The 27,286-nt window shown below is 46.7% G+C and overlaps 2 protein-coding genes across 2 annotated transcripts in view; both read left to right on the top strand.

Moving 5' to 3' along the window:
• The first annotated feature begins 254 nt into the window (after positions 1 to 254).
• The window catches only part of LOC119699072 (interferon-induced very large GTPase 1-like), a 179,779-nt gene continuing 152,747 nt past the window's right edge, over positions 255 to 27,286 (top strand). The window contains exon 1 of the mRNA XM_038132074.1: positions 255 to 383. The gene's annotated coding sequence lies outside the window, so the exon portion shown is untranslated. The remainder of the gene's footprint in view (positions 384 to 27,286) is intronic.
• LOC119698531 (interferon-induced very large GTPase 1-like) lies at positions 19,019 to 26,416 on the top strand. Its single transcript, XM_038130504.1, has 2 exons — positions 19,019 to 19,201; positions 19,583 to 26,416. Exons 1-2 carry the CDS (start codon positions 19,019 to 19,021, stop codon positions 26,414 to 26,416), a joined length of 7,017 nt encoding a protein of 2,338 aa, XP_037986432.1.

The following is a 27,286-nucleotide window of genomic DNA, read 5'->3' as shown; positions in this document are numbered from 1 at the left end:
TCCTTCTGGTGGGGGAACATGGATGTGGGTCCCAGGTGAAACCCTGCTCTGCTCACCTCCCCACAAGAGCCCTGAGGAGTCTTTGCTGCCTAGGCAGTTGCCAGTGGAAGAGAAGGGTTGGCCTACTGTGCTCCCTGCAGTGAATCTGCCATGCTCATGGGTTTCCTTCTCCTGACTGTCTGCTCTTCTCCTTTAGGATTTTGGGCCCTTCCTTCCTGCTGCTCTTCCTCCTGAGTTCTTGAGGTGGCTCCCATCTTCTCCACACCCACCGTGTACCCCAGGCCTGCTGCTGCTGCTGTGCTGTGTCCCCTGAGCTGGGGCCCTCGGCTGCCGGTGTCTGCTGGGAAGCCAAGGCTGGGAGCAACGGGAGCATCTGCTGTGAGGTGGGTGAGGGGAATCCGAGCCCACAGCCCTTGCACACATTGCCCAAATCTGCAAGGGAAATCTGCCCCTGAAGGTTCTGGAAGGGCACAGGAGCTCAGTAAGTGATCTCCACCCTTGCTAAGGTACTCTTCACCTCTGGAGTCAGAGACCTTGGAGAACTAGCTCCTCTCCCCCCTTCAGTAATGTAAAGAGGGGGGCTAGGCCTTCGGTGGTGAGATCCAGCCAAGGCCTGACCCAGTTTAAATTTCCACACAGGGAGTGCAGATTTGCCAGAGTTTTGGGATCGCTGTTGAAAACCAATTTTTGAGGAACAATGGTCCCCTCAGCGATCTCCAGCCCCAGATACTTCCAAGGGGGCATCCTTTCAACCTTCTCCTGTAATTGAAAGCCTGCAGTTGTCAGAACACTGACCACTAGGTCTAACATGTGCTGTAGTATATTCTCATCGGGGGCGCATACTAGCACATCATTCATATGGTACAGGGTCATGGCTTCCTCCACTCTGGCACACACCGGGGACAGCAATGAGGCAATGTACCACTGGCAGATGGTGGGAAAATTCTTCATGTCTGGGGCAGCACCTAGCAATGGAATTGTCTCACTGGGGCTTCTTGGTGGAAGGCACTGAGGAGGCAAACCGTGGGCCACCTGCAGGGTCTAAGGGAATTTTGAAGAAGCAATCTTTTATATTTAGCACTGCCAATTGCCAATTTTGGGGGAGCATTGCTGGGATAGGCATCTCTGGTTGGAGGGACCCCATGTCTACAATGACTTTGTTAATTTCACGAAGATCGTGAAGGAGCTGCCACTAGTCCTTCCCTGGCTTCTTGATCACAAATACTGGAGAGTTCCAGTGGTTGAAAGTTGGCTTGATGTTACCTTTAGCCAGCTGCTCTTCTACAAATTTGTATAGCACCTTTAATTTTTCCTTGTTGAGTGGCTACTGATCTACCCAAACTGCTGAATCAGTGGTCCAATCAAGTTTGTGGGTAGGGTACTTTACAGTGGCTGCATTCAAAAATCCTGAGGGGTTTTCGGGATTTCTAGATGAACCCCCCCATTGTGACATGGCATCCCTCCTCCAAAAGGGAGCCTTACAATCCATTACAAATGGGTGTAGATTGGCCAATTGCCCTTCTGGCCCCTCAATTTGCACAACGCTCTCTGATACTCTAGCCAGTTGAGCACCCCCTGTACCCTGCACTTTGCCAGCCACGGGTTGCAGCTCCCAATGTGGTGACCATCTCCTTTCAGGGATGATCGTCACATCTGCCCCCATATCCAGCAGTCCTTTCATGTCCATTTGTTCGGTACCACGCTGGATATCACTGATAATAGGTTTGTTCTCACCCACCTCTTCAGCCCAGTAGATGCCTGGTGTGTGGTTGACCACTGGGATTCACGATGGAATGGGGATGGCCTGAGTGATGACTTGGCCCTTGGCCAAATAGAAGGGTGGGTAGTTGCAATGTGCCAGAGAATGAGTCCATCCAGATCACTCAAAAGGATGACCAGAGAGATCTCACTCTCTTGCTGTCCCCGATGACAATATACTTAGAGTTCAGTCCTGTAGTCACTAACTGTCCATCCGGTGGGTCCACAGCAAATACAGTCCAGTTCTGGGACTTGAAGAGCCTGTCTTTAATAGTTGTCAGTTCGACTGGTGATTGCGGATGCCATATTTTATTTGCACCTCTTTGATTCCCCCCTTCCCCCGTGAACACAGCCCCATTTGTGTATTCGTGTCGACAGGCATGCACTGCTCCCCTAGGTTTTTTTATTATGTAATTCCCTCCATCGGTGTTGTTTTGTCCAGTCAGGCAAGTGTTGCCCCCTGGTCAATTCCTTGCCAAGTGCCCCGGCTGTCCATATCTGTAAGAGCAGCCCACAGTGGAATGGCGGTTGATTGTTTGAAGTTGCTGCTGTTACAGCGCTCTCTGGTGGTGGTGGTTTTCTTCCTTGTGTGATGATAATCCTCTTGGTACAGGCTTCAGTGATGGTGGCCAGAGTAGGAGGTGGGTCTAATGGAAGCCCAATGATGATCCATCTACATGCCTTCTTAGCATTCACTTTTACCAGTTCCAAAACGATAGCTTGGTGCAATTCAGGGTTTATGACTTGCTTTTCAACCTGTGTTCTCATCCTGTCTATAAAGTCCAATAACATCTTGGATGGGTGTTGTTTGATACTAATAAAACTCATTTGGGGCTTTCTAGATGGCAAAAGATTAAATGCCTTCTCAGTGGTTTCCCCGATTTTTTCTAAGACAGGCTTGGGTATACCCTGGGCCTACTCTCTGGGCTGAGCTCATTCCTCTTTGCCACATAGATGGTCTATAGTTATGATATTCGCATCAACAGCCGTTGCCTTGCTTTGCAAGAGCTCAGGAAGGAGCACTCTCAATGATCTTTTCCATGTCTGTTCCCACAGCAGATATTCTGCTGGGGAAAGGAGACATGTAAACAGATCTTTCAGATCATTGGGAACAAGCTCATTGGACAAGAAGGTAGCCTTTAAAAGGCCCTTAAAATATTCACTCTTCCATCCAAATTCTTTTTAAGCCTTGCAAAGTTCATTTTTGTTTTGGTAGGAGAAGGGCTTCCACGCATGGAGCCTACCTCCCCTACCATTACAAAAAACTGGCACAGCATAGGGAAGGCCTCCAGTTCCGGGTTCCAGTTTCCAGACCCGTCACATCCAGTTTCTGGATCATGGGAACTGGAAGAAGGAGTGTGGGAACTGGGAGTCGGAAGGGGGTGTGACCCATGGGAACCGCACGAGAAGGAAGAAGAGGGATCAGAGGACAGGCAGCGACAGGAAGGGGTGGAGACTTTAAATGAGGTTTTAGGAAGAGATTCTGAAGTAGAGAAGGAGTGTCCTGAGGGAAAGGGAAGGGGAGGATCTGGGGACAGGAAGGGGTTGGGCAGAGGAAGAGATTATAGGAAGGAGGAGCACAAGGCAGGAGTTTGACCATGTGGCCCCCACCATCCTGGGCCCTCCAGGAGCCATTTTGAGAGGAGCAGGGTGGAATTTAAAAACAAACTGATTTATTAAAAAAATATGGATATTGATCTAGTACTGACATCCAACTGTGACGGACAAAAACTCTCTAACGGTTTGAAGTTAGAAAGTGTATGTTTATTGTGACGCCAGCAGCATGCGGGATAGCTCCCAAATACACACCGCAATTTACAGGTGATTACAGAGTCCTTTCATCTATACAAGTATTGAATACCCAAAATACAAATACATTCATAACTTTGGTACATCCCATTTCCCGCTTCGTGTGGTAATTAGTTCAAAAGCTATTAAGCATGTGTAGCTTGTTCCTTGAAATGGGTCAGTGGTCCCTTTCATGGGGAGGGGTCCCAAAATGAGGGAGTAAATGAAGTCTTCCTCATTCTGACCTTTCTACCTTTTCAATGCAAATATGACAAATGAACCCTTGGTAGAACTCCCATTCCTTGTCTTCAATTGGTTTCAGAGCAGAGGAGGCCCACAATTGTCTTATGTTCCTAAAAGCTATTTGTCAGTTTCTGTATTCTTCATTATAAACCCAGCTAACCAAACATTGTGTTGACAAGCAATCAATTATTAGTTAACTACTAACTCTTAACTTCATCAAGGCCTACCCATTTATTTTAATTAACTCTAATAAAGCTTATCTCTAACTAAAATCTTAGCTCCTCTAAAATCCCTAAATTCCTTAAAGTTTATGTATCATTTCCCACTTCTTCTTTGGAATGAGTAAATTCTTTTACTCAATATGCAGATTCTTCTTCGTCTGCCCAAAACATGTGCCTAGCGTCTCTCAAGACTAAACCATATGCTTTTGATAGCGAAGTTAGGGCTGTCATCTGTTGTATCATCTTCCAATTCCAAAAAAAGTATCACAATAGATAAAACCAAGCTTGTACTAATTAAAATAAGCAACACAATGATAGGCTGAATTAAAGTATTAAGTATGCCGGTTGCTGTTGGTGACCATCCAAAAAGCACATCCCACCAATGATGAGACAAGTGTTCCTCAAATTGTTTAAAAACTCCTTTGATGGTTTCTGTATCATGGTATATAGTGATTAAAGTCTTTCTCCCTGCATGTCTAATCCCTTTCAAAATTTCCCTCAGTTCTTGATGTTTCAACAACTGAGCAACTAAAGTCAAATTAATTCCTATGGGCACAGGCACTATTTCTTGCACAGTAACTAAGTTGGCTTTTATATACTGGTATGATACTACAGGTGCCTGATAGGACAAGTCACATCCCTCAATTTTGACAAAGTTACAGACACATAAATTAAACTGAGTCTCATTCACGCTTAGATTGTCTATCATTACAGTGGGCCATGCTATCCTGATACAGACACAACCTTGTCCTATATATACAAGCAAAGTCGTCTGGTTGCCTGAATGCGTTTCAAAGTGGCAAATGCTTTGGTCTGTGTCCACACGTGTCTTTATCACCTTCTAATGTCCCCTTGCATATGTACCTCAGTTGTTTCCTCATAGAACAGGGCTCTAGGCTGATAGTTGGCCACTTTCCTCTAATTTCTTGTGCCCACGTTCTATGTTCAGAGGGATACAACACAGTCCCCTCATGGTTTAATCCCAGGGGAACTATTGGGTGAATTAAGCTCACTGATGCATTATGTATTGTTAAAACAAAGGCTGTTACTTTACTAGTCATAGGGTTATAAGTGAAGTTGACCAAAGTCCACCAAGCTTGCAGTTCCCTTTCCATATCGGATGCACTATCCCAAACAATTTTGAGGAGTTCAGCAGGGAATATTCCCTCTCCCTCCTCCCTGATGACTGCAGCGGCCACTGACTGCATCCATAGTTGTGTTTGAGTACACCCAAGAGCTAGTGAAATGTTTTCACTGGCTGTGCCTAATGCATTAATTATTACTTCATGGTCCTGCTCTTCAGTGCTCTCCCACTCTGGTAATACTTTGGATAACTTCCAATGGTTGTCACCTAGTGCTAGTGGGGAGGGTTGTAAAGGTTGCTGTAATTTAACCAAGTCACTCCCCACTATGGTTAATTTATTCATTAACACTTCTGAATCTATGGTGTTTAGTACTCTCAGTCCAGTCCCTAGCAGCCCAGTGAGATCCCTTTTACTCCTAAAGTTACAGGGCATTAGTTTTTGAAGCCAAGTGGTCCAATCCATTAAAGGATTTCTGAGAAATGGGGCACACTTTGGTCATATGTCCGAAGCATTGACTTGTATTCCCATTTCTACTCGCTTCAGAGACCATTCTGGATTAACCAGCAGTCTCTGAATTCTTGTTTTCTTAATGGCATACAGCCCAACTCTAGTAATCATAGGAACTATAGGCTGCTCTTCTACTTCTGGAATGATTGGCCTTTGGGTAGTAACAGCTTTCTTTTGCGTTGGTGGGGTAGTTCTGGTCCTGTTCTTGTGATATTCAGTACACACTTGAGTGATGTTAAAGTCAAGATCACACCCTCTTATTGCGCACCCCGCTAGTTTTTGTGTAAACTCAGGACAGTTTCTCAAACATTTGTCACAGCATTCAGAGCTAATCCAAATGAGTTTCACGGGTGGATGGTAAACCTCATGGAACCCATCTTGCACAAATGTGTAGTTACATCCCCAAACATTTCTCCCTTCCCACAAACGTGCATTTGTGACCTTTAGAATCTCATTTAGGGCCCTACGAGAGGGGGGATCGTAGGCCCTCCCTTGGCACCGGTATATTCCAGTTATGTTGTACCTGTGTGGTATGGCATTGGTTCCTGTTACAACTATGGCAATGGCTATAATAGTTACTACCTTCGCCATTATGTTCTATGAGTTCATTTATTCACTGTTCCGGGTGAGCTTCAGCCTCAGTTCGTTTTCACCTGGTGTCACTTTCCAGACTCAGGAGTGATGGATCCAGGCCTTCTGTTCTTTGATCCTGATTGCAGTAAAGGTAGTGGCACCGGGAAAGGTAGTGGCACCGGGAAAGGTAGTGGCACCTGGAAAGGTCATTCCCACTGCGGTTCCAGGATCTTTTCTGCTAAAGACTTAACATATACATAGTCCCCAGGTTGTACATCATGTACTGGTCCATCTAATTCTCTGTTTTGGGCTCCAGCCACATATTTTTCAATTTCTCTCAGTTGTTTATTCAGGGCTACCATATACTTGTGTAGGGTTTCCTCCCCTACTTGTGTAGGTGTGGTTCCTTCTTGAACTGCATATGGTCTCCCATATAATATTTCAAAGGGGCTCAATTTTTCTTTTGTCCTTGGTTTTGTCCGAATTCATAGTAATGCTAATGGAAGAGCCTGAGGCCAAGGTAGGTTTGCCTCTTGTCCCAGTCTTACAATTTGTTGTTTAATCAAATGATTCATCTTTTCCCCTTGGCCACTCGATTGAGGATGATATGGGGTCTGCAGCTCTATCCCCAGGTAGTGGCTAATTTGTTGCACAATTTTGGAAATAAAATGCGGCCCTCTATCTGAGGATATCATGGCTGGAACTCCAAACCTTGGTATTATTTCTTGCAACAGCGCTTTGGTTACCTCTCGTGCTTTAGCTGTCCTAGTAGGGAAAGCTTCTGGCCAACCTGAAAATGCATCAGTCAATACCAGGAGGTAACGATATCCCCCCTTCCTGGGTAATTCTGTGAAATCAATTTGCCATGGTTGCCCAGGTCCGCAACCTTTCCCAATTTGTCCAACTTTAGGCTTTGGGATGTTTTTAGGATTAGTTTGGAGGCAAAGACTGCACTGACGAGTTACCTGTATTACTGTGCCCTGTAGTTTCCCAGCCATAATTTGTCCTTTCAGATGGTTCTACAGGGCATCCACTCCCCAATGTGTTTTTTCACGTTCTTTTTGCACTAATCACCACAGCAAATAGGAAGGCACTACAATTTTCCCTTCCTCTGTTACAGCCCATCCTTCTTGATTATAATTTGCTTTTTCTGCCTTAATAAGTTTCTTATCCTTTTTATTGTACACTGGCTTACCTTCAATAGAAATTTTTCCATCTGGGATCAATGTTGCCTCAATTGTCTCCTCAAATACCTCACCTTTGGCTGCGTCTTTTGCTTCTCTGTCTGCCAGCATGTTTCCTTCTTCCAATTCAGAGCTCACTTTTTGGTGTGCCTGAATGTGCATGATGGCTACTTTCTCAGGTAGTTGTACTGCATCTAGTAGTCTCAGTATCTCTTGTGCATGTTTAATATTCTTCCTTTGTGAATTCAACAGTCCTCTCTCTCCAAATGGCTCCATGTGCATGAACCACCCCGAATGCTTACCTTGAGTCTGTGTAGATGTTAATCTCTTTTCTTTTTGCCAGCTCTAAGGCTCAAGTTAATGTGATTATTTCAGCCTTTTGTGCAGTGGTGTTTGGCGGTAAAGATCCAGACTCTATTACCTCTCTGCTTGTGGTAACCACATATCCAGCGTGCCTTTTTCCACTGATGACATAACTGCTTCCATCAGTAAACCAGGTCTCAGTATCTTCAAGTGGGGTGTCCTTCAGATCCAGGTGGCTGGAGCAGGTGGCTTCAATGGTCTCCAGACAGTCATGGATCACTAGTTCTCCCATATTCCTGCTGAGGAAGGAAGCTGGGTTCACAATGTTAGTTGCCACAATTTCAACATCATCTTGTTCTACTAGTATAGCTTGGTACTTCAGAAACCTCTGTGGGGAGAGCCAATGTCCTCCTTTTGCTTCAAGAACTGCAGACACCATGTGGGAAACTAGCACAGTCATCTTCTGGCCCAGGGTGAATTTGCATGCTTCCTGAATGCTCACTGCCACTGCTGCAACAGCTGTGAGACACCCTGGCCAAGCCTTAGCTGCCGTGTCCAGCTGTTCGGAGAGATAGGCCACTGCTCTCCGGTACGGGCCTAAGTTCTGTGCTAATATTCCCAAGGCAATCCCTTGTTTTGTGTGGGAAAACAGGAAAAATGGTTTACTCACGTCTGGAAGTCCTAGAGCCGGCGTTGACATGAGAGCCTTCTTTAGTTGGTGGAAGGCTTGAATTGCTTCTTTTGTCCACTGAAGATCTCTGCTCCCTTCCATGATCAGGGCATATAGAGGTTTAACAAGTAACCCATAGTTATAGATCCATAGCCTGCATTACCCTGTCATGCCTAAAAAGGTTCTCAGTTCTTTCACTGTCTGAGGTCTCGGGGTCTGGCATATTGCTTCTTTGTGATCCTGCCCCAAGGTCCTTTGTCCAGCACTCACTTCATAACCCAGGTAAATGACTGTTTGCCTCACCATTTGGGCTTTCTTCTGGGATAGTTGATACTCCTGCAGTCCCAGAAAGTTTAGGAGGCTTACTGTCTAGTCCACATATGTCTTCTGGGTCTGGGTGGCTATTAGGAGGTCATCCACATACTGGAGCAACTGCCCTTCTCCTGGTGGGGGTTTCCAAGACTCTAAATCCTTGGCAAGTTGCTCCCCAAATATAGTGGGAGAGTTCTTGTAACCCTGTGGTAGTACACACCATATGAGCTGGTTTCTCAGTCAAGTTTTGGGGTACTCCCATTCAAATGCAAAATTTTTCTGGCTGGCTTCAAGGAGAGGGAGGCAAAAGAAAGCATCCTTCAAATCTGAAATGGTAAACCAGTTTAGTTCAGGTGTTAAACGAGTTAACAAGGTATAAGGGTTAGCAACTATTGGATACAAGTCTTCAGTTACCTTGTTAACAGCCCTTAAGTCTCGTACTAACCTATATGACACATCAGGATCCTTTACTGGCAAAATGGGAGTATTAAAATCAGATTGACACTCTTTTAACAGTCCTATTTGCAAAAAGTTTTCTATGATGGGGCTAATCCCTTCTCTGTTTTCCTTCTTTAGTGGGTATTGTTTAACCCTCACTGGTCGTTCCCCTTCCTTGAGCTTGATTTCTGTGGGTAATGCATACTTTGCTCTCCCTGGTATATTAGAACCCCGTAGCCCAGGGAATACTTGATCCATTATTTTCTTGAAGTTTTTCTCTTCTTCACTTACAATTTCAATTTCTTTGGTTATTAACTTTAGGCTTAACAACTCCATATATTGTTGGTCCTTTACCTCCAAGCTAATTTCTCTGTTTTTAAATATTATTTTTGCATCCAGCTGCTCTAGCAGATCCTTGCCCAAAAGTGCAGATGGAGTGTTAGGCATATATAAAAATCGGTGAATCCCCCATTGCTTTCCCAATTTATACCTTAATGGTTTGCAAAAATATGTTTTTTCAGATTGACCAATAGCCCCCTTTACCATAACATAATAATTTCTTAGAGGTATTAGTTCCTTATTCAACACTGAAAATGTTGCTCCTGTGTCCACTAAAAATTCCACTTCCTTTTCTTTGTTCCCCAGTTTAGCTATAACCAGAGTGTCCCCTAGCGTAGGACCCTCTGATCCTCCTTAGTCTTCCTTCGCATGAGAAACCACCCTTTCTCCCCCTCAATTGCCTTTTTTCTGTTCATCACCCCTTCTTCGTTCTGGGCACTGGTTTTTCCAGTGTCCAAATTTCTTGCAAAATGCACATTGATCTTTTCCCAGCTGGGGTGGTCCTTGGCTCGGCGGGTCTTGCTCACGTTTCCCCTTTTCTCCCTCCCTTACTATTGCTACTAATTTCTTCATCTCTTGTTTATATCCTTCCTCCTGATTACTACTCTCCATGCTTCATCCAATAAAATCTCCAAGTCTCAGCTATTTGGGCCCTGGATATTCTGGAGTTTCTGCCTGATATCTCCTGTGGATTGTCCTAAAAATAAATTTATCAGTTCTTTTGTCCCTTCATCCGATCCAGGGTCCAGGGTGGTATATCTATCTGGGTAGCCTTTTGTTCCTTTGTATGACAGAGAGCACAAATTCCACTCTTAGGTATTAGCCACCTATACCCCTGTTGGACCCAGGAGTCCTGACAGACTGCACACTGAAACACAATCCACGGATTACAGGAGCAATCTTTCTTTGGGCAGGGGAATACCCCTGAACCAGGCTCTTGATTCCTGTGCCTCCTGTTCCTGCTCATATAGTTGTGCTAACAAACAAAAGGGATAAAACGACTTGTTTATATTCTTTTTTTTTTCTGAAAAAAAAGAAAGGGTTAGCAGTCCTTCAAAACAGGGTTCAGAGCAGCAGCTGTTAAAGAAAGAACTTGTAGTTACACAAAAGTGGAATGGGGGGAGCAACTTCCTTTTTATTCAACCTAAAAAACACACAATGTAGTCAGGCACTCCACCCATGTTGCAGGTTATTAATCACTTATTAAATCAGGTCCTCTGTTATGCTTTGCTCCGAGTATATTACTATTAAAATACATTTAAAAATTGTAAGCAACTTTTCATACACTGCAGCGAGTGTGCAGCTGAGAGCCAAGCATATCTCTTGTCGCGCTGTAACCAAAGGACAGATGGGAACCTTGCAAAGTATCAGTCGGGTTTCGGCAGAAATTTCACGATTCCGTGCTGCACCAAGAGCTGTGTGAATCACTACTATAGCCTGTTCCGAAGCTTTTCAGAATGCAGACCAAATTTGTCTCACCCTTTGATGAAAAACGTTACAGAATAGAGAGTTCAGCTGCGTATCTCGGCACCATAGAAGTCCCTCTGCTACTTCTGCCAGCGCTAGTTCTGAGCTCTCTGTTTTCTGCATACAATCAAAGCTGCTCACAAAAAAATCCAGCCAGGGGTTTTTCACAACCCCAAACACACTCAACAAAAGTTTTAATAAGATGCTGCTGAAAATCACACAAGTTTCAGCCAGAGCACAGCACAAATCCCTCCACAAGAAGCAGGGGGTAAGCCACCAGCAGTTTAAAATATTATCACACACTCTAGCAACTGCAAACCTCACATACAAATAAAAACTGTCAAAACACTTACTTGTCAAAGTCTATCAAAGCCTGGACTCCCCTCTGGTTACCTGGGAAACAAATGACTCCCAGATCACCTGAATAGTTTTGGGCTTTTCACTCGCTCTTTTAACCACAAAAAGTTAAAACTCACACAAAGCCTTTTTCACCTAACAATACATCAAATAAAATTTTACAGCCAAAACCACATACTATCTAGGCTCACACACAGCCTAATTCTCCACTAACATGCAGTCTGTGCACAATACTAACACTTTAAATCAGTCCGCTCTCTCAAACTAAAGTGTCCCTCCGCAAATCAGGTGGGGATTTCAAAAACGTTTTACACCTTTAAGCTTACAAAACTCTCAAAAACACTTACAAAGGTTAATAACACACGCCAAATCACACAAATTATAACGCTTACAACACAAACTCTCGCAAACCACAACAAATACAGGACATAAATAGTTTTCTACAGCTAAGCGTACAAAATCACAAAACCATCAAACAAACACGGTTTACACCATTTACAATATACAGACACACACAGCGTGCGGGGCCACAGACAGGATTGTCTGTGACCCACAATGGGATCCTTCATGTCCCAAAAATTCAGACTGGCCACCCAAATTATGTATCACTGAGGTGCACCTTTAAACTACAAACTAAAACCAGAACCACCACTCCTCCACAACATTGAAATAAATAGGGCAGGAGATCTTTCTCTTTTTTAATGCCTTTATTAAAAAGAAAGCAGCTCGGGTGGGGAGAACCGACGGGTCACGCACATGCCACCGCTGCTCCCAGGAGTGGCATGGAGGAAGAGGAAGACTGCAGCCTTGTCTGCTGCAGAGGCAGAGGTGGGGCTTCCCTCCTCTGAGAGCATAAGAAGATTCCAGTTTTACAGTTTGACATTTGAGCTGACATCCTTCTAGGTTAGGGTGAAAGGTAAAAAGGATCTTAGCAGGCACTGGATTCAGTTCCTCTCCTCTAGACATCACGTAGATCTCTTAATTCCATGGTGGCTTGTTGTTTTAGGGGTTTTTCTTGCTAGATTTGGTGAGGTGTTTCCACATTTGCATACCAGCTCCCCACATTTGCATACCAGCTCCGATTTCACCTCCTCCTCAGTCCCGGGTGCAGCAGGGAGCAGGGGGGATACCCGATGACTTCTAACCATCAACAACAGATAATTCAAGAAAAACTACTAACAACAGGTGATTACAATGTGAAATTATTAACAACAAATAGTTTAAACTCCAACTTAGCAGCAATTGGTTTTACCTGTTAACTCTGCAACTTTTAAAAAAAATGGATAACTTTTCTACTCATAACAACACTGCCGCCGCCGTCTCCACTACGAGACAAGGACTACCAGACCCCTGGGTCCCCACTATGGGACACAGGTTACTAGACCACTGATGTGAGACATCTCTCGCATCTTATTAAGTGCTTTTATAATAAGGTACCTTTCCCCAAATATAAACACACCTTTTGTCCATAGTTCCAGCAGGTTCTGGTCTTTCCCCGGGTAGTTAGCAGGATCGCAGGATCCCCCTTCCCAGAAATTTCTGCGTGGGTGCCCAGAGGGGTCCCAGACCCCCACTGGCCCCACGGCCAGAGAGAGCTGTTGTCCTGCCACGGTCACCAAAATGGTTTATTAAAAAAAATATGGATATTGGTCTAGTACCAAAAATCTCTAAATTCCTTGAAGCTTATGTCTCAAAGCCACCTTAGAGGGGCAAACTGGGGTAGAGGGTTTTGGACAAGGGTACCTGGCAGCATGGCCATTACTGTCAAGGCTAGGGTGCTGGAGGAAGCTCAGGGAGCCAAGGAGACTTAGGCACTCATGGCTGCCCTGTACTCCATGGGCAGCTCTGTGAGTCTCCCCTGGCACAGGGCATGAGGGTTGGGGTGAGAGGGAAGGGGAAACTGAGGTAGATTCCTGTGGCCTTTCCTCCGTTTCTGTTTTTTCTACTAATACCAACCAAATTAAGACAAATAAAGGAAGAAATTTTGGAGTGGAAGTATCCCCTTGGTTCATCAAATCTGTCAATTTTAACCAAACTCTATCTCAAAAGGGGACAGAGACTATATTTGCTGGGGATATTCATGGAAATGGAGGAAAAGCCAATGAGTAAATCTTTTTAACAACCCTTTAGAAAAACACTTTCCACCACCCTCCAGGATTCACACAACTGGGAGAAAGATTCCTCTTTGCCACATGTCACCGTTAGGTTGGATGTGACATACACACATGATTAGGGTCTAAGAAGGAAAAAGTTTTTTATTTTGCATGTTCTTTAGTTTATATACTCTTAACAAAGTGTGATCTTAAGTTATTAACTACATCACAAGAGCTTATTAGCTTTATCCCTTATTAGCTTTATCCCTTATTACTTCCCAGAGTGTTTCTCCAACTTCTTTCTAAGCTCTAACACTAATAGCAGTAGTTACATCGGTCTTAAAATTTTGAGACTTTGCCCATATTAAAATACTATGCAGAGCATAGTCTGTTGTTTTAACTCTTTTTCTTTTTAGCAAAGATTTCCATGTAGATAAAACGATTTGTTCTTTGCTTGTTAAAATATTTCCTATTGTTCCTAGTGGCTCACCTTCTTTCCAGGCGTCAAAATCAGGTCTGGACTGGCAGCTGCACCCTGCTGCTCACAGCTTCACTGGGCTCCGACCTCACTGCCCCTCGCCTGGCAGTTCCATCACGTCGGGGTCACCAAATGTCACTGTTAGGTCAGATGTGACATACACATGTGATCAGGGTCTAAGAAGAAATTTTTTTTTTTATTCTGCATGTTCTCCAGCTTACATACTCTTAACAAAGTGGGATCTTACATTATTAATTACATCACAATAAATTATTATATTCATTGGTGCAAAACAATTAGCGTCAATATAATTGGCAAAAGTTTTACAGAAATTTCAAAAGGCATGCACATCTACTTATGCTTGTAGTCTACCTTACAAAAAATTTCATGTATCTTTTCTAATCTGTTTCCATGCTGACGGCCTTGTCTTCTTCCTTGCTATGTTCTTCTATTAACTCAGATTTGCTTGCAGGCCAGCTGTCAAGCCCCTCCATACCACATGGATAACCTAGCACCCATTTTGGATTCCAGTCCACGTAGCAACCTCTAACTCCACCCACAGCAAAATGTGAAAACAACTAACTAAAAATAAGGGTCCAGGAGACTATCCCAAAGGATAGGGTATATTCCACAGCCAACTGAACAATGTGGCTTTTAGGCTCCCTGAGACAAAATACCCTTCCCTGCCTAAAGATCCCTCCCCTCTCACCTTTAGTCTTGACCGGACAGAGACACTACAGACAAAGTTCTGCACCCGGAGACAGTCTTGGTGCTTTAAGGATTCTCATCTGCATCCTCAGGAGCGCTGCCAGGCAGAAAACAGCCTGCTACAACTGCGGTAGCTGATGGCCAACAGGTTTAATTGCAATGCACAGAGAAGCACACAATCTCTTCCTGGGGTCTGGGACCTGAGGGGAGGCCTGACGTTGGGCGCCAACTGACACCGCACTGGAGTCCATGGCTAGCTTGGGGCAATGCGGTGACATGAGTGGGGAATAGCTTCCCATCAAAATAGAGAGAGCTGCACCTTAGAACCACCCCCTCTACAGCTAGAATGGTTATCAGTGTCAGGGAGTGGACAAAAGAGGAGAGGGAGGCCTTTGAGTGAAATTCTGAGAATCGTTTATTCATCGAAGGGAACAGGGACTGAAGAGCCCCAAGCACCAGTGTGCTCAGGATTTTATACAGCACTAGAACTGAGGGTGGGTATAATCTCTAAACCAATAGGGATACCCGAGAGAGAGGAGCAACAGGAGGGGAATACAATTCAGGAACCAATGGGAATAAGGGGGTTGAGAGGGCAGCTTACATGGACCAATGGGGCACCATACATTAGGGGAATTCCAGGGGGGCAAAATTGGCAGGGGAAGGGCTTGCAGGAGACTGACAGGGAAGGGTCCAGAACAGGGAGCAGAGTTTACAATGATGGATAGGGAAGGCACTGGAATACTGGGTGGGGATTGCAATGCTTGAAGGGTAAAAGGGGAGGGATATAACCCGGGAATAGTCCAACTTAGGGAAATACAAAATACAGGGGGTGAACTGGAACAGACTATTGATATCAACAATACATGAAATAAAAAGGCACCTCAACAGCATTCTTTATTCTCTGATACTTTAAACACGCTCACCTTCAAGGGTGAAGCCTCTCTTTCCCAGCAGGCAGCATAGCTCTCTCTTCTTGGTTGAATGGCTTCTTAGCTCTTACACATATGTTTTGACAATGCTCGACATAGCCATCCTTCATCTGATCCATATCTTGGCCAGTATACATGATTACTCCTAATTTCCCTTCTGGTCCATTCTATTGAGCAGTATTGAATTGTTTTGAGCTTGTCCTTATCTTTGGTATTGGGGTCATATTTCTGCCGGGCTAGTTTCCTTCCCAGTGGGTTATCTGGAGGTGTACCTATCGGTACCTCCTCAATGTCTACTTGTCCCCTTGGGGATACTCTACTTACCCGTAGTCCCATCCTGACAGGCCAACCACAGGTCTTCCCCCGACAGAGCCTGCCTTTCCAACCACAGGCTCTCCCAACAGAGCCCGCCTCCCCAGTCAGCTAACGACAAGCTCTCCCAGCAAGGCCCACCTTTTTAAGAAGGGAAAAGGAAGGGGCGGGGGGGTGTGGAAACAAGGAAAGGAGGCAAGAGAAGGGAAGAAAAGAGAGAAAAAACTTTATCTCTCTTCTGAAAAGTGAAAAAAACTTTGCCTGTGATCCAGGGGCCTCCATATCACCGGATTGGTTCCTGCCGTTCCTCTCCTCCTCAGCTTGATGCTCTGGTCCCACAGCCTTATGCCAGCAGGTGTTACAGGGGAGCCGGTACAGCCCTGTATCTGCCCTGCTCCTCTCTCAGCGAGTGGTGTCCCTGCCCCACTCCTGGCTCAGTGAGTGGCATCTTTGCCCTACTCCCCGCTCAGTTCGGCGAGTGGCAGCTGGCAGCTCCACCCTTCTCCCCACTCAGCAAGCTGTGGCTCCGCTCCCAGCTCAGCGAGTGGCATCTCTGCCCCACTCCCATTGCAGTGAGAGGCTGCTCCACCCCTCTCCCCACTCGGCTGACCTGCCGCACTGTGACCCCAGCCTCGGCTGGCTCAGAAAATTATACACTAGCTGTGCACCAGAGTCAGCCTCCACCCCAGGTGCTGCCCGAGCCACAGCACGCTGTGGAGCCCTATACGGACTCCTACCACTTGCACAAGCGCAGTCAGATGACCCCCCAAATCCGGTAGCTCTCAACCTGGCTATCCCAGGTGTTCTTGAGCACCCCTGAGTCCAGTAACTCTCAACCTGTCACCCCCCAGGTGTTCTCGAGCCCCCCAAGTCTAGTGGCTCTCAACCTGGCACACCCCAGTGTTCTTCAGCACCCCTGAGTCCAATAACTCTCACACACACTCCAAGGACAGTCTCTGATTCTCACACACACACCAAGAACAGTCTCTGACTCTCACACACACGCAAATACTCACAATTTTCGTCTGCTTTTTTGTCCCCCTCTTCTTTTTCGTTATTTAGTCTTCTGCTGTCCCCGGGGGACACCTGCACTTGTTAAAAATGAGATCAGGCTCCCAGTACTAAAGTGATTTCAGCATTTATAATAAGAAAAAGAAAGGCCTAAAGCAAGGGAGCCTGTGGGTTGAGCAGTAGTGTTCCCATCGAGGATGCTGCAATGCCAGCACTGGGTCTTCTTTTCAGCAGCGATGTAGTGATGTCCCTGATGTCCCAGAAGGAGCAGCATGAATTCAGTGGGTCAGAAGCCCCCTTTTTATCCTAGTTTCTTTTTGGATCCTTCATTTCCATGAATGTTTAAGGTGCTTGATTGGCCCATTGCAGTTCTGTCCAAGCTGGCTGGTTTGGCTTGGGGGGTGGTGCACTTTACTGAGGTGTGTTATGGTACGTTGAGTACTGTATTTCTTATAACTACCCATTTAACCCCTTTTACAATATAATAACCAAGCTAACAGTACATGCCTAACAAGCTATCAACTATTTTACAACAGTTCCTAAGCTATTTTTAACAGCACTTACTGGTGGTCACAGTAGAACTCGACTGAGCTGCCGAAATTGTGGCAGGGTGCGCTTCTCTTTTGAAATCTCCTACGGCCACAGAGATGAAGTTTTATCCCAGACCATTGTGAGAAACAACTGCTCACTTTTAAAATTTCAGAGGTTTATTAAACCTTAATAAAAATTACAACAAAGGATGAATAAGTAAAAGGTTTTCAGCACTGGGAGCCCCCGTGACTACCAGCCACATGGTCCTCTTCAAAATGGATGGTCTCCCTTTTATATCTTTAGCCCCTCCTAGAGTCTTGTCAGTCGACTACTTCCTTGCTGTCTAGTGGTAGAGATCACTTTCTTCCATCTTGACTGGAGGTCAGGTGTTACTATAGGAACAAGCTGATCCTCCCCAAATGCCCTGACTACCAAGGCCATCCCATGATACCACACGGGTGGTGGGGTTGGGATAGGATACATATTACAGTAACATAATTATACATCTACGAAACGTCTCTTAACATACATGTAATGTTCACCCCTTGATTGTGAGAGCCAACCATCTCATTATTCATCTACAACAAAATGAAATTCAGTGTGACAAGAAGGACTTGCACCTCTTGAGCCTGTGGTGGTTGCGACCCATGACTGACCTGTCCTTTAGGGATTTTTCAATCAAAAGTGACCAGCACTGATAAACCCCAGCAACTTTCAGAACCGTTTTCCAGGGGTCCTGTGTAACTTGCCCCTGAGAACCTGAACTCTGCTCCCCTCAAGGCAAGGGCTGAAGGTTTGTAGGCACTTTTCCTGCTGTCACCAGAGATTTTATATTTGGAGGCTCTAGGGTGGCTGTGGTCAAGATGGCCACCAATGGGCACTTGCCTGATGAGACCCTCTGTGCTAAGGAGCAGCAGATCACAGAGGGCACCTCTCTGAGTTGGTTCCCAGCATCTCCAGTCTCTCCTGATGGGCCACCAGGATGTCCCAGGCACAGCTGTGGGCAGGGACAAGGTGGATTTTCCCCCTGCACTGGGCTGGGCCCCTGAGTGTGCCAGGAAGCAGCTCCTGGGGAGAGGCCAGAGAGGGGCGAGGGAGGGGCTGCGCTGGCAGCTGGAGCAGGAGCACAGGTCAGAGCGCCTGGGGCCGTGCCGGGCGTGGGGGAGTGTGTCTGGGGAGTGTGGGGTGCCCATGGGGGGAGTGTGTGAGCCCTGCCTCCGGGTGCTGGGAGCAGCAGGCTGGGCCAGGCAGGGAGCAGGGCAGCCGTGGGCTGGGCAGAGGCTGCAGGATGCAGGCAGGGCTGTTGGATGGGCAGAGGGGCTGTGCCAGTGCTCCAGGGAGCCAGGAATGGCCCCAGCTGTCTGCATTTAGAGGAGTTCTGCTGGGAGCATGTGGGTGATGGAGAAGACATCTTCCGTTGTCCAGGGCAGGTTGTGTGGCTGAGAGAGACTCTGTGGGTCTGTGTTTGTCTCTGTGTGTCTGTGCTGTCCCTGGGATACACACTCACCTTCGGGTTGATCCTGCAAACGTGAAAGCAACAGGCACATCCAGGGTGCTGGGAAGGAGACCCTGGCTCTTGTGCCATCCCTGGCCTGGCTCCAGCAGCTGGGTGGGAGCAATCCCCAGGGCTGCAGCTGCTGCTGAGCCTCTGCCAGGAGCCTGGGGCCTCTGACAACACCTTAGGGAAAGTCTCTGTTCTTCCTTCACAGCCATGGCTTCTCAGGAAGACACACAGGAGGGGTATGCAAAGGCACAGCTCCTGGCAGAGGCATTTCAGAAGGTAGAACTGGATGCTGCATACTGGCTGCCCAAAGCTTCACAAATCCTGGGAATCGAGTGCAGAGAAGCCCTGCAACATCTGGAATACAAAGACTACCTCAAGCTGGAGTGTGAGGTAAGGTACCTCTGGGAGAAAAAGGCACTGCAGAAACTCCTGAAAATAACAGATGAGAAAACAACCACTAAAGAGGTGCAGAAGGAGAACTTGGAGAAGACAAAGCAAAAACAAGAAGAGGCCAAACAAGCCCTAAATGATCTGACAGAAATGCTCAAGAGCCACAGCCACAGCCAGGATACTCTGAGGGAGAAAGCAGAGACTCTGTGGCAAGCCATGGAGATTCCCAAAGAGTTCTGGCCACCACCAGAGAAACCCTTGGCAGATATGCTGGAGAGCATCCAGAAGCAGCTGGAACAGCAGGAGCTGTCAGCAGGCAGGAAGGAGAACATCCCTGACACGGAGGTGCTGACGCGGGCGTCGGGGGGACTGGCCCTGCAGGGCATCTACAGAACCAGCAGACCTGAAGATGTGTTGGCAAGGCGAGAGCAGCTCCTCAGGGTTCCTGAGGGATTCCAGCTGGCCGGTCCGGAGCAAGGATCGCTGCTTGAGAGGAAGGAGTTCTCCTCCTCTGCAGCAGAATCCACTTTCACCAAGTCCATGGAGCAGCTGGGGTTCAGCATGAGCGTTTCTGCCAAATCCTCATTCTGGGGGATTAATCTGGCAGCGGGTGTAGATCAGAGCAGCTCCTGGCTGTCACAGGACACCCACCAGTCCCGCTCTGAGCAGAGCTACTTCTGTACCACCAAGTACCAGTACATCCCTCTGGCCTCCTGCTACTTCCAAAGGCATCAGCTTCGCCTCTCGGATGTGGCTCTGCAGAAGCTGCAAGACATGGAGCAGCAGCTTTTGAGCTTCAGTTGGGAAGAAGACAACCCCGCCTTGGTGAAGATGTGTGAGAGTTTCTTCAGCAGGTTTGGGTCCCACATAAACCAGGGTCCCCTCCACTTTGGGGGGATATTCTGGTGGAAGGCGTCTACAGAAGGATTCCGAGCTGAGCAGCGGGAAGAGATGAAACGACAAACGTGTAAAGCACTGAACAGCTTTGTCATGAAGAGCTATGGTGACTTCTTGGTAAGTGCTGTAGGGGCCCTGGATGTTTCCAAATCTAGCACAAGGGCTTCTGTCCAAGGAAGAGACGGAGAGAGCTCTCATACAGGTATTCAGCTGTACGTGGTCAACACAGGGGGCCCAGCAGACACAGCTTCCCTTCCTCAGTGGAAAACAGGGCTCGTGTCTGATAACACAACGTGGTGCGTTATCGACTGTGGCTTTGAGCTGATCCCAGTGTGGGATGTCATCCTATGCAATCACTGCAAGGATTTTAAGTCTGTTGGTCAAATGAGCAGAGCCCTCAGAGCTGCGTACAAAGCACTGACGAATCACAGCATTGGCACTGTTTTTGGAGAGGAACTGGGCAGTGCAGTGCAAGAGGCCAGAGATTTCATGGGGACTGTGAGGGCCTGGGATGTGATGAAAGTGGATGAAAGGAAGCTGCTCAGGCTGATGGAACAAAAAGATTATCTGAGTGCTAAAACCAGGAACCCGAGTGTGTGGATCAATGTGTGCCTGTCGGACAAAGCCCTGCAGGACTTCCTGGTGAACACCGTGCGCAGCTGCCAGGAGTCACCTCCAGAAAACACCACCTTTATCAAGGCAATGTTGAGAAGCCTCCTGAATCCTCATATCTACTCTGTCAAGGACTTCCCTGAGGCTTCCTTCATTATGCAGTGGGTCTTCCAGACTGAGCACCCGCTTCCCAGATCTCCCAAAGTCTCTGAGCTTCAAGAGCTCATCAAAACACTGCAGCAAATGAAGGAGCACATCCATGCTGTCACCTATGCACCAGGAAGCTCTGCTTCTGATGTTCATGAAGCAAAAATAGAAGCCACCCTGACCAGCAGCCTCGCCATTTATTCCTTACTCCAGTCTCTCCAGCAACAGGCTCAGAAGGACATGGAACTGTTGGTGCTCTTGATTGCAACCAGCACAGGGTATCAGGTGGAAAGCAGCACTTTTCAGCACCTCCTTGGACACCCAGAAATTCACTACATGGCCAAGGAAATGGAAGCGGCACATGTGGAGTACGTGAACCTGAAGGAGCAAGATGCCAACAGAGCTGAGGCCTTCCTCCTGCTGACGGGTCTGACTCTGACACCTGAAACTCAAGAGCTGTCCCCTGAGCAGAAGAGAGAGCGTTTGGTTATCATGGAAGATCACATGAAAGGCTTGTGGTCCACACAGATAAAGAATCTCCTCCACAAGCACTGTGGAGATAAAGACTGGGAGAGGCTGGAAGGGGACTTGGACTCCTTGATCAGTGGGTGCTTGGATGAAAAACTGGATGAACAGAGGAAGCAGAATATACTCAGAGACCTGGAAGACACTGTTCCAACACCTGAGGCCCCCCGTCAGTCCCAATCCATGTCAGATAGCTGTGAATCCAAAGGAGATGAAGCCATTTCAAACCAGGAGTTCCTCCAGCTGCTCAAGCGCCTTGGACTGGAAAGTCACTATCCAAGGAAAATGGGGATGGGAGATTTCTGCACCATCTGCAAGACATCTCTGCAGAACAGCCAGCCCAGCCAGGACAAGGAACTGCCATTATACTTCTTGCAAAAGCTGTTAACCGTGGATTACCAGGTGAGGTACCTGACTTGCTGGGAGAGGAGCAATTCAAAACTTGCAGCCTTGCCAAAAACCACAGCAAAAGAGCACCAATACTCAGACACCTTTGAAAAGTTTTTTAATGATTTGGAGGAAGCAGCCCCTGAACGTGCAAGCAGGGGCAGCCATGTGCACCCCATGGACCTGCAGATGGCCATTTTCCATTGTGCTGATGACTTCCTGAGACAGACCCTTGCAACCAAGCTGGCCTTCTGCCAACTGGCGCTGCCTCTGCTGGTGCCCAACCCGAGCACTTCACGCATTGAGTTCCCACTCTACACACTCAGCCAAATCCAAAGGAGCTGGAAAGAGGCAGATAAGTCAGCAAAGCAGGCTGGAAGAAAGAGTTACAGCAACAAACTCATCTTTCAGGCACAGACACCCATTGTGTCCTTCATCCGCATTGGCAGCTCAGACTCCTCTTCCAAGTCCCAGCTCCTGAACGCTCTGCTGAGCAAACGCAAACATGACACTTTCTTCCACCGCCACTGCAGAGGCAGCACCAGAGAGCGTTTGCTGATGGAAGGGCTGGTGGAGATCGCCTGGTACTGCCCTGGCGGAAGCCCCGATGACGCCTTTGAGCGCTGCGTGGCTTTCTGTAACCTGCATGGAGACGCCAGGGATCACGGAGCACAGCTGCAGTTCCTGCAGGAGATATCTGCTGTCAATGTGGCTGTTGTATCTGAGCTGGAGCACATGGACAACAGGGGGATAAACCTTCTGCAGGACCTGTTGCAGCAACAAAGGCCTTTGGTTTGTCTTCTCACAGAAAAAGAGAACATTGCAGCTGGACAAGCCAGCAAAAACATAAAAATAGGGATCAAGAACAGAAATGAAGCAGAACTGATGGAGCAGCTGACCAAGACAATTGGGAATCTCCTGGAAGGATCTAATCGATGTTTCAGCCTGGAGGCCTGTGTGGACAAAGCTCGCCAGCATGGATTTATAGTGGATGCAGATCAACCCGCGTGTGTGACAGCCAAAGCAAAGGCAAAGGAGCTGGTGGAGCTTCTGAAGAAAGAGAAGCTGTCCAAAATCAAATCCCAGCTGCTGCCGCTTCAAGGAAAACTGTGGCACCAGTGGTGCCAAAAGGACAAAGAACTCACTTGCTTACAGGAGAAGAGGAACAAGAGCATTGAGCATCATCGCAGCCAAATTGAACAAGAGAAGAAAGCAATAAGAAGAAAGCAACTTGAGAAAGCTTTCCCTCTCAACACACTGATGAAATCAATCCTTGGCTTTCTCCAGGCCCAGCCAGCAGATACCAAGAAATACTTCCTGCAGTGGATGAAGGTCTTTATGGATGAGCTGTCTTGTGGTTGCCTTGAAGAACTGAGGAGAGAGTATCACATGTTATGGTCTGAAATTCAGAGAGGAAAGAAAAGTAAGAAAAAACCTGTTGGCAATGATGATTTGCTGAAGCTCTTGGATGATCTTTCTAATGAAATCAATGATTCATCCATCGGCCTGGAGCACCTTCTGAGAGAGGTAGGGCAGATTTATGAAGCTCTGCAATTAATGAACTCCCAGAATGAGAGTTTTTTCAAACTGCCAGAAATTGCAGCAGAGCTGATGGTTTCAGGGTATCCCGTGGAGCTGATGGATGGGGATGCTTCTTACCTGCCCTTGCGCTGGGTGGGAGCAATCTTTGACAGCTTAATTGAGAGGCTGGGGGACAAACGAGTGTTTGTGCTCTCCGTGCTGGGCATCCAGAGCACGGGCAAGTCCGCCCTGCTGAATGCCATGTTTGGTCTGCAGTTCAACGTCAGCGCAGGGAGATGCACCCGCGGAGCCTTCATGCAGCTCATCCCAGTGGCAGAGGAGCTGCAGCAAGACTTGGGCTTTGATTTTGTGCTGGTGGTTGACACAGAGGGACTTCGTGCCATCGAGATGGCCAATAAACACTCCCTGAACCATGACAACGAGCTGGCCACCTTTGTCATTGGTGTTGGCAACTTGACTGTGATCAATATCTTTGGAGAAAATCCGTCAGAAATGCAAGATGTTCTCCAGATCGCTGTGCAGGCTTTCCTGAGGATGAAGAAAGTCAATCTTTCCCCAAGCTGTGTCTTTGTCCACCAAAACGTGGGAGAAGCAACTGCCAAGGAGCAGAACATGGAAGGTCAAAGGCGCTTGCAAGAAAAGCTGGATGAAATGACCCGAGTAGCTGCCCAGCAGGAATTCTGTGACATCTCCTCTTTCAGTGATGTCATTGGCTTTGATGTCAACACCCACATTCACTACTTTGCTCACCTGTGGGAAGGAAACCCCCCAATGGCACCACCCAACCCCACCTACAGCCAGAATGTCCAGCAACTCAAGAGCAAAATCCTCCAGGCTGCCAAGAAGCAGTCACAGTGCAGCATTTTGAGATTCTCGAGCCTGAAAGATCGTATTGGTGACCTCTGGAATGCTTTGCTGAATGAAAACTTTGTCTTCAGCTTCAAGAATTCCCTGGAGATTGCTGTCTACAGGAGACTGGAAAGTGCCTTTAGTCAGTGGACCTGGAGGCTGAGGAGTCACATCTTAGATGTACAGATGAAACTGGACAACAAAATTCGGAATGGGAACTTGCAGAATGTCACCAGAGGACACCTTGAAGGGCTGGTGCAAGAGACAAGTGATGCCATTGAGAAAGAAATGGAAAATTATTTCAGGGAAGACAAAGACAGTGAGACACTGGTCCAGTGGAAATCCAGCACAGGGTTGAAGCTGAAAGAACTAAAAGAGACTCTTCTCCATGAAACAAAAAAGAGATGTGAGAATCTTATTGAGCTACAGAAGGAGCAGAAGAAACTGGATGCAAGGAAGTTGAAATATGAAGATGAGCTCCTGAGAAGGAGTCGGGAGCTGGCTGTGAGTCTGAAAGGGAAGAGCCTCAGTGAGAGAGAACTAAAGGACCACTTTACTCTTGTCTGGAACCAGTGGATTGCCGAAGTCTCCCATGGTACTCCTCCTCCTGAACAGGTGGATATTGATGCAGAAATCGAAGATGTCCTTCTTGAGCACTTTAAGGAGCCAGGTTTCCATAGACAGGTCATGTCATTTTCCAGAGGCAGAGGATTTTCTTTTGATCCAGAGAAACATATAATGAAGAAAAAATATTTAGGCTTTATCACAGATCCCAGGAGCATTTCCTATGCTGATGTGATCAACCTTCAGCACATCTCAGATAACATCATAGCGTCTGTGAAGACAAACATTGCTAAGAAGGAAGAGGAGAAACGCGATTACAGTCAAAATTTTATTCATGAAATACTCAATGAAGTACAGAAAGGTGTGAATTCTGTCCCCAGCAATGCAAAATGTACTTTTAACAGAGAGTACAGCATGGATTTGTCTCTATATCTGTGCAAAATGGTAGCGGAAAGGTTTAAAGCCATGCATGAAGCATTCCAAAAGGCAAATGATCCAGCTGTGTACCTGAACAGCAAGAGAGAATATTTCTTCCAATGTTTCCAGATTTCCTGCCAAGGAGCCACTTCTGTCACAACTTTTGCTGTTTTCCTTTGTGACAAGATTGAGCCAGCTCTTCGTCGTGCTGTCTATGAGAGGATGGCTAAAGACATTGCTGAAGACATGCGGGGCAAATTCCCAGATTTCCAGGGCAACAGAGCCAATCTGGAAGTTTGCATCCTGAAATACCTGGCAGAACAGGAAAATTTTGAGTATTTCAAGCAGTACCTTAGGTCTCCAAAACAGTTTTTTGAGACTTACATTGAGATACGACTTAGGGAGCACTGTTTAGATGAGAGTAGGAGGCTGAGCGTGTTTTTAGATTTCTCCTTGGATCTTCTCTATCAAAACATCCTGTCAGCCATTTCTTTATCAACCCAAATTGTCAAAGACAGAAAAGACAGAGAAGACAAAGTCTCTCTCTGGCTGGATGAGTTTTGCAGGGAGCTGTCAGAGGTGATCAACTTGCCCAGAAGTGACCTGAAGGGCATCGAGCACCAGGAGGTCACAGACATTGAGTTCCTGAGCAGTGCCATGGCAGAAGCTCTGGATGACCTAAAGGACAGGCTCATGAAAGAATTGGCTGATGCTGACCTGAGCTCATTTCCAAGGCAGCCTCACACCATCCTGGCCGAGCATTTTGCAGGGTGCTGGGCACAGTGTCCCTTTTGTGGGACTGTCTGCACAAACACCATGCGGGATCACGATGGAGACCATCAGGTGGTCTTTCATCGCCCACGAGCTTTGATGGGAACCACGTGGCCTGGGACAGACCAGCTGGTCATTGATATTTGTTCCAGCCTTGTTACAACTAAACTCAAATTCACGTTTGATAACAGCAAATTGATCCCCTACAAGAATTACCGGGATGTTGGACCCCCTTATTCCGCTTGGAACATTCTTCCTGACTCATCCATGCAGGCGTACTGGAAATGGTTTGTGTCTCATTTCAGGACACAGTTGGAAGCTTTGTATAATGGGAAATTTCAGGGCAAAGGAGAAATCCCTGAGGCTTGGGGGAGAATTACCAAGCAGGAAGTACTGTCTGATCTCAACAAGTATAGCCCATGTCAGCAGAGAAAAAGATCCAAGAAGTATTTGACAATTCAATCTGCTTTTTACGAGATTCTCCACAAAATAAAATCACATTAGAACCCTCTTACGCCCCGTAGAAACTATGCTTTCCAATTCCTCCCAAATTTCATTAAATATGGCGCATTATTGCAGCCTTTGCTCATTAACTCATTCCTTTGTGATAAAGTCAGAATCCTCTTGCCTTCTTGCCATAAACATTTCCCTCTGCTTTGTCCTAGAACCAAACCAAACCCACTCCTTGGGGGTGATCATCCTCACGGCCAAGCCTGAGCCCAAGGGCCAGGGAGGGGGCAAAGGCAGCGCTCAAAGCACTCCTTGGATCAGCTATTATAAGACAAGAAGGGACAGTGCCACAAAGGCAGTTTTCCTGCAGCAAGGAGCTGTCCTGCTCGGAGAAAGGCCTGTGGGACCTGAGGCCAGCTCCACGCTGGCTGCAAGCTGGACTGCTTGGCTTTTGGTGCCATCCTTCCCTCCCTCCTTGCAGCCTCCTGGATCAACTGAGGCCGTTCTCCCAGCAGGAGCTGTTGTGCCTCCATGTGGGAAGTGTTAGCTAAGGAAAATGTCAATGCTACTTCCAGTACAATTAGTAACATGATGACAGATGTTAGTGATGTCAGATTTAAAACCTTACAGAACAGAACCACCATCGATTTTCTTTTGCTAACACATGAACATTAATAGACTGCGTTTTATGAATTTTTCTGACCATTCAGACTCTATCCACAAACAACTTGCGAAACTGAGAGATTTTACAAATCAAATTAAAACAGACAATAGATCATAGTTAGATGACTTATTTAAAATATAGATTTTGAAGCTTAGCTAAAAGAACTTTGCAAAATAGTTTTGTAAGTATTGATTGTTATCATAGCTATGTTAGTAATAGGGCCTTGTATACTTCACTGTGCACAAAAAATGCTGAACAAG

Source organism: Motacilla alba, chromosome 3 (genome assembly GCF_015832195.1).
Source record: "Motacilla alba alba isolate MOTALB_02 chromosome 3, Motacilla_alba_V1.0_pri, whole genome shotgun sequence".
Classification (NCBI taxonomy): Eukaryota; Metazoa; Chordata; class Aves; order Passeriformes; family Motacillidae; genus Motacilla; species Motacilla alba.
The sequence above is the reverse complement of the archived record's forward strand: the minus strand, read 5'-3'. Positions and strand labels throughout refer to the sequence as shown.

Coding starts and splice junctions, on each gene's coding strand:
- LOC119698531 (XM_038130504.1), top strand. CDS start 19,019: ATGGCTTCTCAGGAAGACACACAGGAGGGGTATGCAAAGGCACAGCTC. Junction 19,202..19,582: donor ACCTCAAGCTGGAGTGTGAG/GTAAGGTACCTC, acceptor CTGGCCCTGCAG/GGCATCTACAGAACCAGCAG.